Source organism: Lathyrus oleraceus, chromosome 7, assembly GCF_024323335.1.
Source record: "Lathyrus oleraceus cultivar Zhongwan6 chromosome 7, CAAS_Psat_ZW6_1.0, whole genome shotgun sequence".
Taxonomy (NCBI): Eukaryota; Viridiplantae; Streptophyta; class Magnoliopsida; order Fabales; family Fabaceae; genus Lathyrus; species Lathyrus oleraceus.
The window spans coordinates 89960564-89978981 of record NC_066585.1 but is presented as its reverse complement, the minus strand read 5'-3'; the positions used below and the strand labels follow the sequence as shown (position 1 = coordinate 89978981).

The window sequence follows — 18418 nt, the reverse complement described above, 5'->3', positions numbered from 1 at the left end:
TATGATTTTTTGAAGTTGACCCATGCTTGTTGACTTTCATTATGCTTACTTGAATTTGGTTTGACTTCATGATTTTAATTGACTGCCTTCCTCTCATCCAAATGCAATGAAATTTGACATGCTTGCCATGCTAGGTGTTAGGATTGAATGTTATTTATTTGATAATTTTTGAGATTGTTTGGGTTGACTTTTGAATGAAGTCTTGCTGTTGACCTTTTTGTATGCCTCTCTTGCCATGCTTTGCATTCCTTGGTGTATGAAATGACAATGGTGCATGATTTGATTATGAATCCAATTGAGATTGCTTCTTAAATGTTTGAACATGAATTGGGTTGACTTTCCTTTGCTGTTTGACTTTTTTCTTTCATCTTTGACCCTAGGCTAGCCCTAGTGGTCTTTTGAGCTTACAATTGAGCTATTGTTTCAGGTTAAGCACCAATGCCTCAAAGATCATTCAAATTTGATTGAGTTGGATTGTATATATCATGTGCTAACCCTTGTTTTGTAGGTTGACTCATGTAACTTGAGTCTTTGTGCCTTGCACAATTGGTCCCTCTGTGGTTGACTATTGGTTCATTTCCTTTTGATTTTATCTGTTGAACTGTTTACTAATTGGTTTGCCTTTTTTAGGTACTTTAGTTGCTTAAGTTCTTTGAACTTGCTTGCTTTGCTATTTAGCATTTGCTTTGAGGTATAAACCTTTCTTCTTCATGTAGTCTGGAGTCCCGGTCTGTTATTTGACCGGGCAAACTGTCTGAAGTCCTCCTTAAGAGGCAATGCCTGTGTGTGTTTAAAATTGTCCCAAGCAGGAAAAGTCCTCATTTGAGGCAATTGGTGGAAGGTAGGGATAAGCAATCTATCCCCCACTATTCAGTGTGTCCTCTCTTTGCTCCCATTACATGGTTGAAGCATTGAGATAAAAACCCAAGATCTAATCGAGTCAATAAAGGGGAAAGAGTTCCACCTTTCTGAACTCCACCACTTTCTATTTGATGCTCTCTCTGATCTGAGATAGAAGCAATGAGGCACACCCCTCATATCCTTTCATCTGCTTCACCTTAGCCCCCCAATGGCAAGGTTAAGAGCACCTGTGACCCTATTCCAGTTGGCTTCAATGCCTAACCCTTTTGTATGAGCCTCCTTGTTTGGTGATAGTGTGTGCTGAATGCTTTCATTGATTGATTGTTGCTTTATATATACATGTTTGCTTGTATGCTCTATGCATTTACCATCATTTATTGCTCATTGATGCATAATCATCTCATTTGTCTTTGTGACATTATCATTGTTGTTTACCCATTGAGGACAATTGTAAGACCATCCATTGGCCATTGCTCCTATGATATGGAAGTGAGTATAAGACCATTACCTTGGCCACTCATCTTATCTTTGCTTGATGCACTTGTTTGATTGTATGTGAGGATGCAATTGTAAGTCCCTGCAAGTTGGCATTTGTATTCCTAGGACCATACTGTGGATGTTAGAGTAAGCCCAGACAGATTGGCATCTGACATCCATGTTTTGCATTTGTTTGATTGTATGTGAGGATGCAATTGTAAGTCCCTGCAAGTTGGCATTTGCTTTCCTATGATCATATGTTGGATATTGGTATAAGTCCAGACAGATTGGCATCCGGTATCCAAGTTTCATTTTGTTTTAGGAGATTAGTATAAGTCCATTGAGTGGCCTCTGATATCCAGTTTTGTTTTAGGAGATTGGTGTAAATCCATCTAGTGGTATCCAGTATCCGCTTTTGTTTGTGAGATTGGAGTAAGACCATTGAATGGCATCCGGTATCATTTGTTTGCTTACATTATTATTATTCATTGCCTATTCCAAAGGACACACTTGAATCATCTTCTATATGATTTCAAGAGGTGAACCTTCTAAGAAGTTTTACGATCCATCTTCATCCATTCATCCCCATTATGTCCTAAACCTTTTCATACTTTGATTTCAAACTTAACATAGATATTGTGCAAACATCTTCATGTTTTCCAAACTAAAAACCTGGACCCAAGTCCTTGACTTTTTTCAAACTTCATTTCATAATACTCATTTGAATTAATCTTAATCATACTTTGACTCCATTTTCATAATCACAATCAATTAACTTCACCCATTCACTTGTCTTGGCTTTGTCCATTGTTAATCTTTTCACACATTAGCCATAGGTTTCAATTATCATTGTGGTTGATGTAAACCTCACCTTATCTTTAGTGAGTCGACTATAAGACTTCCGTACTGAAAACAGGGTTAACCCCTCTAGTGCGTCGAAGCTATCCTCACATGGTGGATGTTGGTCTTGGTCGAGTTTTCTCCCATTGATAATGAAAAGCTTCAGTGCTTGTGTTTAAAATTGAATCCACCAACCTTTTGGAAATCTTTTAGCCGAACTACGGCGTTTTGATCCTCACCTTTGATGGGAGGTACGTAGGCAACGGGTTCATCCGTTCGAACACAAAAATAAATAAAATGTACATTCTTTTCTCATCATCCCAATCATGTTTGCACAATATTTATGTCATAACAAATAACAATTTTCTACAACAAGTGTGAAAAGGGCTCCCTAGGAGTACCTAGGACGTAGTGGGTGCCTAACACCTTCCCATTACGTAATTTACCCCTTACCCAGACTCTCTGATCTTTTTATTAGTTTTCTACGTGTAAAACTTCTTAGGCTTTTGTTCGCTTTTTAGCCAGTCCTTTGGATAAATAAAAGTGCGGTGGCGACTCGAAAATCATTGTATGCTTTGCTTATGGTTTAATCGATAAATCATATAGCGACGAATACACCGCTACAGGGTGATTGAGTCCTGGACTTGTTTGTGTTAGATATGTCTATTTGTCAGCATTCATCAAACATAAATCACGCATATACATGCATAATTATAACATTCAGATATTCATGTTGCATTCTTTTCCATATATCATTGTTTGTTATCTCCTGCTATTTGGTGATATATATTTCCCCAAGCAGATGTGTGCGTCTGATCTCTCCATATAGAGTCAGCTCCATAAGCAGAAAGCATCTATCCTTTCTTCCATATTCCCCACTGAGATATATCCTCGTGGATGGTGGTTGTTTCTGTCTCCTCCCAACACATATATTGGGATGGGTTTCCCTATTGAGTTATATCCTCATTAGGACGAGTTTTGATTCAGTTTGCCTCTTTGGTTCGATCCTAAATTGGCGTCTTATGATTGTTTCCTTTGCTTCGCCGTGGTATAAATGAATAATTGCTCAGTAATAGTGATCATTCATTTTATCCCCGGCGGAGTCTGTGGTTTTCTACCCTTATACCGGTAGCTGTAAACCTTACTCTCTTTCCCCTTTGCAGAGTTAACCTTTTGTTCATCATAATCGATGACGGTTACTCTTCTGTGGTTTCCTACCCCGTATCCGGTAGGTGTAATCCCCTCTTTGACGGTTATCTTCATCCAATATTCGTTGTTGATATTCCCCCATTTGCCTGGATAATTGCTCTGATTATGCAATTTATCCCCAGCAAGTTATCTCTCGTCTACCTTGTTGTTAGTAACGATTGTTTCTTCTGAATTGGTCATCATTATATACCTAGTTTCGGTATCCCGATGCCTTTTCTTTTCGGTCGATTTATCCTTTATTAACCCAGTAACCGGTTGTGGATAATCTTCCATGCGAGTATATTATCTACATTCTGACGGTAATAGACAATATATCTCATGCACTCTTTGGTTGAAGCCTTTTGTTCTTCCCCAGTCGAGTAAGATTTGTATCCCCTTTACGGAATCGAATATCCATCCTATAATCGAGTTTGCTTTTAGCCCTCTTTTGGATGATGAGTGTCTTGGAAATATTCCCCAATTCACGCGTTGGTTGGTCACCTATTATATGCCCAGTAATCGGTATCCCTGGTGTTCCTCCTTTTCTGCTCCCTATTATGACTTTTGTCCCCTGTGGAGTCAGAGTTCCTGAGTTGAAATATACCTTTCTTTTTAGGTCTTCCTCAGATGTTTTGAAGTTTTGATATCTCTCACCCTTATACCGGTCTTAGATATTCATTTCTTCCTGAACATGTTGTATCTCTCGCCCTTATACCGGTGTTCGGATCACATGTCTCTTTGAGCCTATTACCCAGTAACCGGTAATACCTCATTTCGCTACTTCTCCAGGAGAGTCTTTTAGACATCCCCAGCGAAGTCCCTTAGTGGATTGTTTTTGTCCGAATTTTTATCCGAAGTATACATTACGGATAGTTTCGCTATATTGGCATATTCCCCAATACATGCATCTTTGAGTCAGCTCGAGTTTTTCCAATGGATTTATTCCCTTTGGAGACTCTTTTTCCCCAGCTTTGAGTCGTGACCTGCTCACGCGGTTTCAATCCTTTACTCCTCAGTAGAGTCTCTGCCCCATAGAATGAATTATTCATGGGAGTCGTCAATTTCCTCTTAATCTTTACCATTGTGGACACATTCCCCACAGGGTTTTACCTTTTTTGCATACATACATCTGCATCATGAGGTCTCTTAGGGACCAAAATTCGTCTCTTTGTTATTATTTAAGCCCATTCTACCTCTTTGAGACGAAGATTTCAACCTTCCCTTCTCCGGCTAGAATGACCTGAAATAGGGGCATCTGTAAGACCCTAATTTTGCCCCTAAGATCCCTCATGGCATCATAACATTGCATTTGCATAGCCTCAAGGATCATTGAGCATCTTGATTCCCTTTGCCTTTGACTGGGACTCCTTGTGAGTGGTTTGAGATCACCAAGCATGCTTGAATTGTATATCATTGCTTTTCCCATTTTGTTTGCTAACCAAAAGCACAAAAATATGTCACTAACATCTTTTGGTTGTAGCTTGAGCAATCACAAGGTCAAAAGCTTCAAGAATGTCATTGGTACAAAGACATTGGTCAAGAGGAGATGAAAGCAAGCATGGTAATGGTTCCCAAATCTCTCAATCTATCAAGTATGCCTCCCTAGTATCTCAATTCATCATGTTTGATCAAATCAAGTTAAAGGGTTTGAGGTTTGTTCCCCAGAGAAACCCTAATTCATCTGTGCACCACAATGCCTTGCTCATGAAGCAACCTCAGCCCATGGTTAAATACAATCAAGGGAAGTTCTTTAATTCATCATTTCATGCATATTTGAACTCATTTGAGTATCCTCAATCATCAATTCATCAAGGTATGAGTCATGGACTTGAAAAGTTGATCAATCAATTCATTTGACTATTTTGAAATGCACTGAGACCTAATTTCTTATGTGTTGGTCAAATTGAGATGGTTCCAAAAGAAAAAATATTCTTAAGGACAATATGAACAACTTTCATGTTCATAAAAAATTGATTTGAAGCTTGGACGACAATCTGCTATTCCAATACATTATAGGACATTTTGACTGAAACCCTAAGTTTGGGTCAACTTCCCAAGGACATAACTTACTCACTCTTTATGATTTTGAGGTGGGATCAAATTCATTGGAAAGATTAAAATGTCTACTTCAAATGTTATGTTGGACAAAAGTTCAAAATCTCAAAGCAAATACATGTGATAATGCAATACATTATAGATCCTTTTTGACCAAAGGCATTGAAAGTCAAAAAAGTCCAACTTCAAGTGCTCATAACGCTTTCATCAAAAATCCAAATTATGCAAAATGGAAGTCTATTTTGATTGTCCTGAAAATATCTACAACTTTGATGTTGGAGGTGTTTCCATTTGAAGCTTGCATCATCAAAATAGAGGGGCTTGAAAGTTGGCCAATTTTAGTAACCTTGCCTTAACATGTTTTGCACATCACACTTTAAACTCAAATTTCATAAATTTCCAAGCTCCAAATGAAGTTTTGATCAACATAACAAATGATCCTCATGCAAAAAGCTTTCCAACCATTACCCATAAGGCTATGTTTCGATTTTGGAAGTATCATTTTCGAAGAAGGGAACTTTTTAATGCAGTTTTGGAAACTTGATTCAATTGCCATGCATGATACAAATACATCTCATCTGCACATCCAAAACATATTTGATGATGTTTAGCTTGCCATTCCAATCAGAATTGGGCCCTCCATGCGCCTGTACGGGCCCATGCATGGAGGCCCTCTTCATTGCATGCACACACTTTGCTCATGCTTGTAGTTTGCTTCTCCTATAAATACAAGGCCTTGGCTTCATAATTTCTCAACCTGAAGGCGCCTGAAACTCTGTTGGATTGAATCCTTACCCTCACACCAAAGTAACTCTCTCTTTTCTTCAAAAATTTCAGATCTATAATTCAGTTTCCTCGACTGTTTTCTTTGATCTAAAAGTTCCTAGACCTCTTCACCTTGATCCATTGGACTTCTGTTTTGATAAATCAAGCAAGGTTTCAAGCTCAAATCACCAGAACTCAAGCTTGAACTCCAACTGGTATTTGCTTCGATTCTCTTAATCCATTGATCTATTGGCTATGATTTTATGCTTTTAATTTTTGCAATTCATTGAGTTCATGATGAACACCAGATTTTTCCATCTCTAATTTCTCAAATCATAGAGATCTAGAGTGGAAACGGATGGTATAGGGATGATGTACATCATCCCAACTTTCTATTGATGTATAGATCGTTTGATTTGGTTAAGTTTTGAAGTTCTGCATTTTGGCCGGAATCTGGAAGCTCACCGGAGAAGACGGTGGCTCCGGTGGCTTCATCAAGTCCAGTTCAAATCCTGGCTGTTGGATCCATTCTCCAGATTTGATCTTGTCCCTTCATTGTTATGACTTTTCATTTGGCACGGTGTGATGCGTTTGACCCGCGTGTATGGTGAACACGCGCTTCCTAGCCGTGTGATGATCCACGTCAATTAATGAATCATCATCAGACGGCTCACGCTTTTTCTATTTTCTTAATTTCTGATTTTATTTCTTTTATTTCCATTATTTTCAAAAATTAATATCTCTTTCATTTTAATTCCAAAAAATATGGGACCAATTGCATTATTTCCCAAATAAATTCTAGTTTCTATTTCTAATTTTTAATATTTTTTATTTCATCATTTGATATTTTTTGTGAATTTTCTCTTTTCTGGTTATTTTTAATTCATTTTAAATAGTTTTTGATATTCAAAAAATACAAAAATATTTTCCTAACCTCTTTGAATGATGATGGATCTATGAAAAATATTCTCATCAATTTTTGAATTGATTTAAGATTTATTTGAGATTTTAGTTCAATTAGGTTATTTTTATTCATTTTTAATTGATTAAAAATAGTTTCTGACTTTTAAAAATGCTGAAATTTTTTGTTAAACTTTGGTTGACCTTGTTGAGCTTAGGATAAATCACTTGGACCTTTCAAGGTTGATTGGAAGTGATTTTGAAGTTTGACCTTTCCATTTATTTTTAATTCAAGTTTATTTTAATATTAAAAAATGCCAAAAAAATATTCTATTAATTTCTTTACTTCCAATCATCATCTCACTTCTGTTTTTTATTGTTTGACCTTGACTTTCAATGTTATTGGTCAACATATAAGGATTGGTACATGACCATCCATTTAATGCATTTTATTTTGTCATTTCCATTTTTCTCTTATCCATCTTCTCCTTCTTCTTCTTCTACTTCTTTTTTTCTTTTTGATCAATGAGTTGAAGGTTGATAAGTTAGCATTGATTAGGGAGATTTAACATTTCTTGATGCAAATCTAATTCATCTTGATCAATTGATCAAGTGAATGGGTTTGCATTAAGGATATGTTGTCTTCTAAATCATGCAAATGGCTTAAACCAATTCAAGATCAATTCTCTTCTTCTTTTTGGCATGGCAAGTTGTTGGGACTTGGTTCACTAATCAAGACTCCTAACTTGTGTTTGTTGCCTACATTATTATTGACCGGCCTCAGATAGTTGTGACTTCTACATAAGTCCAATTATGATTGCTTAACATAGCGCTAAATTTTGCCTTATGGCATACTAACTATTGACCACTAACAACTAACATTTACTTTTATGCAATTTACAATTCTTGCACATATTATTCATTTGATTTTTCCTTTGCTCATTGGAGCACATATTTATGTTAATGCCATTTGCCTTTTGCCCGCTTGGGTTTATAATTGTGAATATATCTTTTGTGCTTGTGTTTGTCTGTTTGTTGTGACCACATACCAAGAATTGGACAATATGGACTTAAAATTTAGGACCCTACCCAAGAAAATGGAATTTGAAGAGCAACTAGGCCTCATGCCTTTAGAGTGCTTAAATGTCAAAGAGCAACTAGGCCTCCTGCCTTTAGAGTGCTATAAAAATTGAAGAGAACTTTGAAAGGACTATCTTCTAAAACTCCCTCTTGTCCATTCTTTGATTTGTTTATAGAACTTTTTGATGTGTGTTTTCTTGTGCTAGGGGATTCCAACCTTGATGTCACTTTGAGGAACCATTACCATGAGCATCCAAAGTGAGAGATACAAAAGCCATTGGAGGATTCCTAGAAGCATGATCTGTGTGTTTGATTGCTTGAAATATTTGCTTGTGATTGCTTATTCCAGAGGATGGGAGCTACTTGGATCATCAATATGATCTCAAGAGAGGAACTCCTAGTGTGGTTTCATTTCTTATCCCTCACCTTTTTGTTTCACTTAGGACTTAGCCATTCTTCTTCTTCTCTCCACTCTAACCCAAGCCAAAAAAAATTGTGCAAACATTTCACTTGTTTTCAACATTAGAAACCTAAGCCTTATGCTTTTGATTTTCAAACCTTCTTTTCATAACACTTATTTTGAATTGAACCTTTTAATCCACTTTGACCATTTTTGTACATACTTCTAATTGGTAAACATAACCAATTCAAATTTCTTTTGTGGTTCCAATGGCCACTTCTTAATCAATTTTTTCCATAACCTTTAGCTATTAGGTTTGAGTTATCTTTGTGGTAGATGTAATACTCACCTTTGTCCTTAGTGATGGACAATGGGCCTTACATGCTTATTATAGGGTTAACCCCTCACTAGCATGTTGAAGCTATCCTCACATGGTGGATTTGTGGTTTTAGGTTGAGTTTTCTCTCTTTGATAACAAAAGACCTTAAGGCTTTTGGACCAATCAATCCACTCATTCATTTTAAGATTTTTATCCCGAACTACGAGGTTTTGATCCTAATCTTTTTTAAGATGGTACGTAGGCGATGGGTTTATCCATTCAAACACAAAATGTAAATAAACTTGTATATTCTTTTCTCATCCCTTCAATCATGTTTGCACAAATAAAAATTTTCACAACATACCAACCTTTACAACAAATGTGAAAAGGGCTCCCTAGGAGTACCTAGGATGTTTTGGGTGCCTAACACCTTCCCATTGCATAACCAACCCCCTTACCCAGATCTCTGTTTCTTTTACTAGTTTTTGTTAAAACTTTTAAGTTTTTGTTCGCTTTCTAACCATTCCTTTGGATAAATAGAAGTGCGGTGGCGACTCGACTTGTATGATTTACCTTGGATTTAGTCAATATTTCTAATGGTAACGAATACCCCGCTACAGTATTGAAAAGGTTCATTTTATGTCGTATTAATACATAATTAAGTCGTGAGTAAAATGCTAAGTTAACCATAATATGCTCAAAATCGGTTTGTGTGTAATGACAATATGAATGGAATGTCATACGCAAGGATCATTACACGACGAAAATATCTATCAATGTATCGAAAATTTTATCGGTATAATGATATATAAATGTCGAATCCAGGAATTAAATGACGTAAATTAACAGTAAACCAATATTATTTGCATCATTACAATGTTCAAAAGCTAACAACAAAGTCTAGCTAAAATCTATAAACAAAAATCTAACAATTCAATCATCAATTGAAATCAATTAATTAATTAAACTATATTAGCAATAAAAAATAATAATTAGCATAATAGTTAATAAAGAAAAATGACTCTCTTAAGTCACTCTCTCGTAGTGGCAAGTAATAACAACAACACATCAACCAAATTTCTCTAACATTGATCAATCCCTCTTAAAAATAACACAACCATGGTCTCTCAAGTTTAAACTCAAATTAATTAAATATCATAAAAATAGAAATATGGATTTAAATTGAATTAAAAACACAAAACAAAAATCTCCTCTTTAGGAGAAATATTATTAAAAGAGTGGTGAGTTACTCGTTGTTTTCAAGACAATGACAACTCAAAAATGCAGAAAAATAAAGATCCTCTAGATCTGTTTTTTACGATACACAACATTCAAATTTCAAGAACGACACACAAATGGTAGAATAAACATGGTATATATGACTAAATATAGAAGAATTAACATGGCAACTAGGAACATAGGTGGTTCACAATGTTGGCTCCAAGAGGGTGTGAACAGAAATGATGGTACTGTTGTGTGACTTAAAGTCAATTTGAATGCTTGAAGGATAGTTGCATATTTTCGAGTTGACCTGTTGTTGTTTTTGCACAGTGTATTTTGTTGAAATATTAAACTTGATTTGGGCCTATATTTATTATTTGATTTTGGACTTAGTTATCTGGGCTTAGTTTATATTGGGTAATGTTTCTAGAAAAGTCTTGTAGTATTTAGAGTGTCTAGATATTTCTTAAGATTGTAATATTTTCTAAAATACTCTTTGAATATCTAGAGTTGAGAACTCTCTAGAATTAGTGTGTCTAGTCTTCTCCTTAGAGTATTATAAATAGAGATGGAACCCAACACTTTTGTATCAAGCAAAAATATAAAGTTCTCTCTTCCATAAATAATTCTCCTACCTACCAAGTTTCTATTCAAGCCTCAAATATTCCCACACATTTTTCTTAAACACAAAAAAGTTTTATTTCCAACAAAGTGGTATCAGAGCTTCAAGGTCCTAAAAAATGGCGAATGGAGGTTTCCCTTTTCAAATGCCAATGCTCACAAAGAACAACTATGACAATTGGAGTATCAAGACGAAGGCGCTACTAGGAGCTCAAGATGTGTGGGATATCATTGAGAAAGGCTTCAATGAGAAAGATGAAGCCTCGCTAAACCAAGGTGTAAAGGAGACATTGAGGGAGTCAAGAAAGAGAGACAAGAAAGCTCTCTTCCTCATTTATCAATCGGTGGATGAAGATACATTTGAGAAGATATCCAATGCAACAACAACCAAAGAAGCATGGGACAAACTTCAAACTTGCAACAAAGGAGTGGAACAGGTGAAAAAGATTCGTCTTCAAACTCTTAGAGGTGATTTTGAACGTTTATTTATGGAAGAGTCTGAGTCAATTTCTAATTATTTTTATTGAGTATTGGTCGTATTCAATCAACTTAAAAGAAATGGTGAAGATTTTGATGAGGTAAAAGTCATGGAGAAAATACTTCGCACTTTAAATCCAAGTTTTGACTTCATTGTTACCAACATTGAAGAAAACAAGGATTTAAAGACCATGACTATTGAGCAACTCATGGGTTCCTTACAAGCATATGAAGAAAAACAAAAGAGAAAAATTAAACAAAAGGAGGCTATGGAGCAACTACTACAACTCAACATAAAGGAAGCAAATTATGCGAATTACAAGAGCCAAAGAGGACGAGGTCGTGGCCAAGATCGTGGGTGTGGACGAGGACATGAAGGAGAAGGAAGAGGCAGTTACAATAACTAATCTAACAATGGAGAAAGAAGTTGGAATCCACAAGCAACAAGAGTTCGTGGAAGAGGAAATTCATGGTCGAGGTGTGACAAATCACAAATTAAGTGCTTCAACTGCAACAAGATCGGTCACTATGCATCTGAGTGTAGATTCTCGAAGAAAGTTGTGAGAAAGCTAACTTTGTAGAAGAAAAAGGCAGAGAAGAAGAAACTTTGTTGCTCGCGTGCAAAAACCAAGTTGAAGAGAAAAGAAACAAATGGTACCTCGACACCGGCGCAAGCAATCACATGTGTGGCGATCGAAGCATGTCCGTAGAGATCAATGAAGCGACAACTGGAAATGTCTCATTTGGAGATGACTCAAAGATACCGGTCAAAGGAAAAGGTAAAATTCTTATACGCTTAAAGAATGGGAGTCATCAATTCATATCCTATGTCTATTATGTTCCTAACATGAAGAATAATACTTTGAGCTTGGGACAATTATTAGAGAAAGGTTATGACATCCAGTTGAAAGAACATAGTCTTTTATTAAGAGATTGTAGACATAACTTGATTGCTAAGGTGCCTATGTCAAATAATAGAATGTTCCTCTTGAACATTCAAAATGATGTTGCAAAGTGTCTCAAGACTTGGTATACTGACTCTTCGTGGCTATGGCATCTACGATTCGGACATCTCAACTTCGATAGTCTAAAATGTTTGTCAAAGAAGGAAATGGTGAGAGGCTTGCCTAGTATAAACCACCCATACCAATTATGTAAAGGATGTCTAGTTGGGAAGCAATTCCGGAAAAGTTTTCCAAAGGAATCAACGTCAAGAGCGACAAAATCGCTAGAGCTCATACACACTGATGTCTGTGGACCAATCAATCCAAACTCTTTTGGTAAGAGTAAATACTTTCTCCTCTTTATTGATGATTATTATAGAAAAACATGGGTTTATTTCTTGAAGGAGAAGTCAAAAGTGTTTGAAAACTTTAAGAAGTTCAAAGCCCTTGTGGAGAAAGAAAGTGGTCTTTCCATTAAGGCCATGAGATCTAACCGAGGAGGAGAGTTCATTTCAAGTGAGTTCCAAAAATATTGTGAAGACCATGGAATCCGCCACCCACTAACAGTGCCAAGATCACCACAACAAAATGGAGTAGCAGAGAGAAAGAATCGGACCATACTTAACATGGTGCGAAGCATGCTTAAGAGCAAGAAGATGCCGAGAGAGTTTTGGGCCGAAGCAGTGGCATGTGCGGTTTATCTGACAAATCGTTCCCCAATAAGAAGCATGCATGAGAAGACACCACAAGAAGCATGAAGTGGAAGGAAGCCTAGGATCTCTCACCTCAAAGTGTTTGGAAGCATTGCCTATACTCACGTTCCTGATGAAAGAAGAACAAAGCTCGATGATAAAAGTGAGAAGTATGTATTCGTCGGTTACGACTCAAGCTCCAAAGGGTAAAAGCTCTATAATCCAAATAGTGGAAAGATCGTCATAAGTCGTGACGTGGAGTTCGAAGAAGAAGATTGTTAGGATTGGAGTCTTCAAGAATACAAGTACAACTTTCTTCCTTACTTTGAAGAAGAAGAGGAAATGGAACAACCAATGATAGAAGAAAATATTACACCATCGGCCTCACCGACACCAAGGTTGGATGAAACAAGCTCAAGTGAGAGGACACCACGACTAAGGAGTATTGAAGAGCTTTATGAGGTAACCGAAAACATAAATGACATTAACTTTTTTTGCCTTTTGGGTAATTGTGAGCCTCTAAGCTATCAAGAAGCAGTTGAAAACGTAAAGTGTACAGACTCCATGGAAGAAGAAATCAAGTCAATCACGAAGAATGACACATGTGAACTTACTACACTTCCACAAGGACACAAAGTAATCGGAGTAAGATGGGTGTACAAGGCGAAGAAGAATGCAAAAGGAGACGTGGAGAGATACAAAGCAAGATTGGTGGCGAAAGGATATAGTCAAAGACAAGGAATTGACTATGATGAGGTATTTTCCCCCGTTGCTCGTCTTGAAACTATTAGACTGATCATTTCTTTGGAAGCCCAAAATGAATGGAAGATCTATCAAATGGATGTGAAGTCGGCCTTCTTGAATGGTTTTCTCGAAGAAGAAGTTTATATCGATCAAACACAAGGCTATGAAGTAAAAGGGAAAGAAGAAAAAGTCTTGAATTTGAAGAAGGCATTGTACGGACTCAAGCAAGCACCGAGAGCTTGGAATGTTCGAATCGACAAGTACTTTCAAAACAAGAATTTCATCAAGTGTCCATATGAGCATGCACTCTATATTAAAGCACAAAGTGGAGATATTTTGATTGTGTGCTTATATGTTGATGACTTGATCTTCACAGGGAACAATTTAAGCATGTTCGAAGAGTTCAAGAAAGACATGTCAAATGAATTTGAGATGACAGATATGGGGCTCATGGCATATTATCTTGGCATCGAAGTAAAGCAAGAAGACAAAGGAATTTTTATCACCCAAGAAGGTTATGCCAAAGAAGTCCTTAAAAAGTTCAAGATGGATAATGCCAATCCAGTTGGCACCTCGATGAAATGTGGAAGCAAGTTGAGTAAGCATGAAAATGGAGAGTTTATTGATCCAACTCTTTACAAAAGTTTGGTTGGAAGTCTGCGTTACTTGACAAGTACAAGGCCGGATATTCTCTATGTTGTAGGAGTCGTAAGTCGCTACATGGAAGCTCCAAAAACAACTCACTTCAAGGTGGCAAAAAGAATCCTTCGATACATCAAAGGTACAACAAACTTTGGCTTGCACTATTACTCTTCTATGGATGATAGAAAAAGCACTACTGGTTTTGTGTTCTTCATGGGAGATACTGCTTTCACTTGGATGTCAAAGAAGCAACCTATTGTCACACTATCAACTTATAAAGCTGAGTACGTTGCTGCCACATCATGTGTTTGTCATGCAGTTTGGCTAAGGAATTTGTTGAAAGAATTAAAAATGCCACAAGAAGATCCTATCGAAATATGTGTTGACAATAAATCATCACTTGCTTTGGCAAAGAATCCTGTATTTCATGAAAGAAGTAAGCACATCGACACTCGTTACCACTTCATAAGAGAATGCATCAAGAAGAAGAAGGTGAAGTTGAAGTATGTGATGTCTAGAGATCAAGCTGCCGACATTTTCACCAAGCCACTTAAATTGGAAACTTTCGTGAAGCTAAGGAATATGCTTGGAGTCACAAATCAAGTTTAAGGGGGGATGTTGAAATATTAAACTTGATTTGGGCCTAATTTTATTATTTGATTTTTGGACTTAATTATTTGGGCTTAGTTTATATTGGGTAATGTTTCTAGAAAAGTCTTGTAGTATTTAGAGTATCTAGATATTTCTTAAGATTGTAATATTTTCTAGAATACTCTTTGAATATCTAGAGTTGAGAACTCTCTAGAATTAGTGTGTCTAGAGTTCTCCTTAGAGTACTATAAATGGAGATGTAATTTAACACTTTTGTATCAAGCAAAAATATAAAGTTCTCTCTTCCGTAAATAATTCTCCTACCTACCAAGTTTCTATTCAAGCCTCAAATATTCCCACACATTTTTCTTAAACACAAAAAAGGTTTATTTCCAACAGAGGAGAACTCTAGACACACTAATTCTAGAGAGTTCTCAACTCTAGATATTCAAAGAGTATTCTATAAAATATTACAATTATAAGAAATATCTAGATACTTTAAATACTACAAGACTTTTCTAGAAACATTACCCAATATAAACTAAGCCCAAATAACTAAGTCCAAAATCAAATAATAAAATTAGGCCCAAATCATGTTTAATATTTCGACATCCCCCCTTAAACATGATTTGTGACTCCAAGCATATTCCTTAGCTTCACGGAAGTTTCCAATTTGAGTGGCTTGGTGAAAATGTCGGCAGCCTAATCTCTAGACATCACATACTTCAACTTCACCTTCTTCTTCTCGATGCATTCTCTTATGAAGTGGTAACGAGTGTCGATGTGCTTACTCTTTCATAAAATACAGGATTCTTTGCCAAAGCAAGTGCTGATTTATTGTCAACACATATTTCAACAGGATCTTCTTGTGGCATTTTTAATTCTTTCAACAAATTCCTTAGCCAAACTGCATGACAAACACATGATGTGGCAACAACATACTCAGCTTCACAAGTTGATAGTGTGACGATAGGTTTCTTCTTTGACATCCAAGTGAAAGCAGTATCTCCCATGAAGAACACAAAACCACTAGTGCTTTTTCTATCATCCAAGTCTCCACTCCAATCACTATCACTACAACCAATAATCTCATAATTATTTAAAGAGTAATAGTGCAAGCCAAAGTTTATTATACCTTTGATGTATCGAAGGATTCTTTTTTCCGCCTTGAAGTGAGTTGTTGTTGGAGCTTCCATGTAGCGACTTACGACTCCTACATCATAGAGAATATTCGGCCCTGTACTTGTTAAGTAACGCAGACTTCCAACCAAACTTTTGTAAAGAGTTGGATCAACAAAATCTCCATTTTCATGCTTACTCAAATTGCTTCCACATTCCATCGGGGTGCCAACTGGATTGGCATCATTCATCTTTAACTTCTGCATCACAAGCAACGATTGTTCCTAAAATAGAAAGCCATAAGACTTCACCTCCAAGACCAACTGAAAAACCTACTACCCATGTCGCTATGATGCCAAGGCCTTCCAGTGCTCCTCTGGTTCCCGGTGCTCCAAAACAAACTACTTCTGTCTCTGTTGTTCAAACAGCTCCTCTTCTTGCACGCTCATCAAGTGCAACTGGCCGATGTTTCCATCATCGTAAACATGAGCGTAACCAAACATAAATCATCCCCTTAACTCGCAGGAATTAACTCGACGAAGCGACTATCCCTGTCAAACAGAAATGAATTACATCCAAGGTTTAAATACTCAAACATCAACTAAAACGTAATTCCTCATGATGACAACGATAAATTATGGCGATGAAATAATGTTGATGGACTTAAGATTTGGAAAAGAAACAAATAATGAACAATGAATTTGGGATGTGGTGTCGTGGTTGTGGATTAGAGGTATTTTCACGGTTGTTTGGTTGTTGTGTATGTGTGAAGAAGTGTGTATAAACGGTGAAGGGTGGATATGCAGTGGTGTGAAGATGAGTTGATGGTTGAGGCAAGTTTATGGCGATGAAAGGTGGTTTCCATGGTGGTGCATGGTTGAAGGGTGCTGATGGTTGAGTGAAGGTGGGGAGAGGGATGAGGAGAGGTGGATATATTTATGGAGGAGGGAATGAGTGAAGATGAGTTGATAATAGATGGAGTGAGAAGAGTATTTGGTGGTGAGTTTGATGAGGGTGGAGGTCGGAGGATTGAATGGGTTGTTGTGGGGTGGTTTTTGTGGAAGAAGAGTGAAAAGTTTATATGCTCTGCAACTTATCTTTCAAGAAAAAAAATATGAAAGGAAGAAGAACAAGGTTCTCTATGTTGGTTTTTATATAGAGTGAGGAAAATAAGTCACTTGTGAATATATGTGAGGGGGAGAGATGTTTGATTTTGTGAGAAGCATTTCCTCTCCATCCAATGGCATGCTGCCACACGTGGAGAGAGGGGGTACATTTATGGTGAAAGGCATTTTCTCTTCACGAAAAAGGGAGTCCGACCTTTCATGAGAGAGTAAAATATTTAGTATATCCACAAAAAATGAAAATAAAAGGGTGATTCTCAGATGAAGAAAGGAACGTGACCCCAACGTCTGCTAGTTGTCTCTTTCATCAATTACCATTGGTCATTTATGAATTTTTGAAAAAAAATCAATCTCCACCAGCCTCGTGTCCCACTCATATCTGGAAAAAGTTTATCATGTTCTCTTGAAATAAAACTGTTGGAGCACAAACTAAAGTGGTCCTCACGCGTTTCTCTTATTCAAATTATAGCAAGACATGTGACCTCGTTTGTGAGAGTGGATGAAGATCAATCAATTTCTTTTCTATTTTTATTTCCTATTCTCTTTTATTTTGAAAATAATTAGTGATTAGATAAAACAAAATTAAATTTAATCTAATAATCCAATTAATTTTAATTAATTACACAAATTATTTTGGCTAAAAAAAATAATAAAAGGATAAAAAATGAATAAAAATTGGATGCGAAAATGCTCGAAAAAATAAAATGAATGCATTAAAATGATCAACGTGAAATAAACTTCTCAGAAGCATACAGGTTTTAATAAAATTTTGAAATAAAAAATGTTCGGTTGAAAAGGCTCAGGCTGATCAAAATGTGACCGAAAAAGGAGTCAAAAAATAAAATGAGCACGCCAAGTTAAACTACGCGAACCATGGATTAATAATACTAATATCTGCAACTCGACCTTGAAATTTTTCGACCTCTAATTTCATGTAAATTTGAAAATTTATTCAATCGGTCTGTTTGTGGATCTGAGAATTTATTCTAGACAATATTTTAAGCATTATGCATGATGAAAGACATGTTATGTTACATAGATTATGTAAAGTAAAATAAAAGTTGGATGTATGAAAGTTTTAAAATGCTCGAACAAAATTAGGATATGACATGTAGCTTTTGCTAACGGGTTCTGATTCTGAAGATTTGACGTGTGATATAATCAGATTCTGGACTAAACACACATTGACTCTGAAGAGATACAAAAATGCGCTTTTCAAGATTATGTCAAGTTCTGGAACACTCTTAAACAATGGTTTTGATGAATGTTTAGGCTAAAGCTTACGACTGTGAATCTAGTAGAAGAGCCTCTGAAGGTTTGTCAAACTCTCAAAGTTCTACGCTCTCGAGTTCTGAAGA

At 36.5% G+C, this 18418-nt stretch overlaps 2 protein-coding genes across 2 annotated transcripts; one reads left to right on the top strand and one right to left on the bottom strand.

Annotated features, from left to right (window-relative positions):
* Window positions 1-10846: 10846 nt before the first annotated feature.
* Window positions 10847-11611, top strand: LOC127102188 (uncharacterized). The gene is made up of 2 exons (XM_051039590.1): window positions 10847-11195; window positions 11295-11611. Exons 1-2 carry the CDS (start codon window positions 10847-10849, stop codon window positions 11609-11611), a joined length of 666 nt encoding a protein of 221 aa, XP_050895547.1.
* Window positions 11612-15575: 3964 nt separating this feature from the next.
* On the bottom strand, window positions 15576-16187 carry LOC127102187 (secreted RxLR effector protein 161-like). The gene has a single exon (XM_051039589.1). The coding sequence runs from the start codon at window positions 16185-16187 to the stop codon at window positions 15576-15578; it is 612 nt and encodes a 203-aa protein (XP_050895546.1).
* Between the last annotated feature and the right edge of the window lie 2231 nt (window positions 16188-18418).

Excerpts from the sequence above, each read along its gene's own strand:
- LOC127102188 (XM_051039590.1), top strand. The coding sequence starts at position 10,847 with ATGGCGAATGGAGGTTTCCCTTTTCAAATGCCAATGCTCACAAAGAAC. Across the intron at positions 11,196-11,294 it reads TCGTCTTCAAACTCTTAGAG|ATTTTGATGAGGTAAAAGTC; the intron begins GTGATTTTGAAC and ends GAAATGGTGAAG.
- LOC127102187 (XM_051039589.1), bottom strand. The coding sequence starts at position 16,187 with ATGAATGATGCCAATCCAGTTGGCACCCCGATGGAATGTGGAAGCAAT.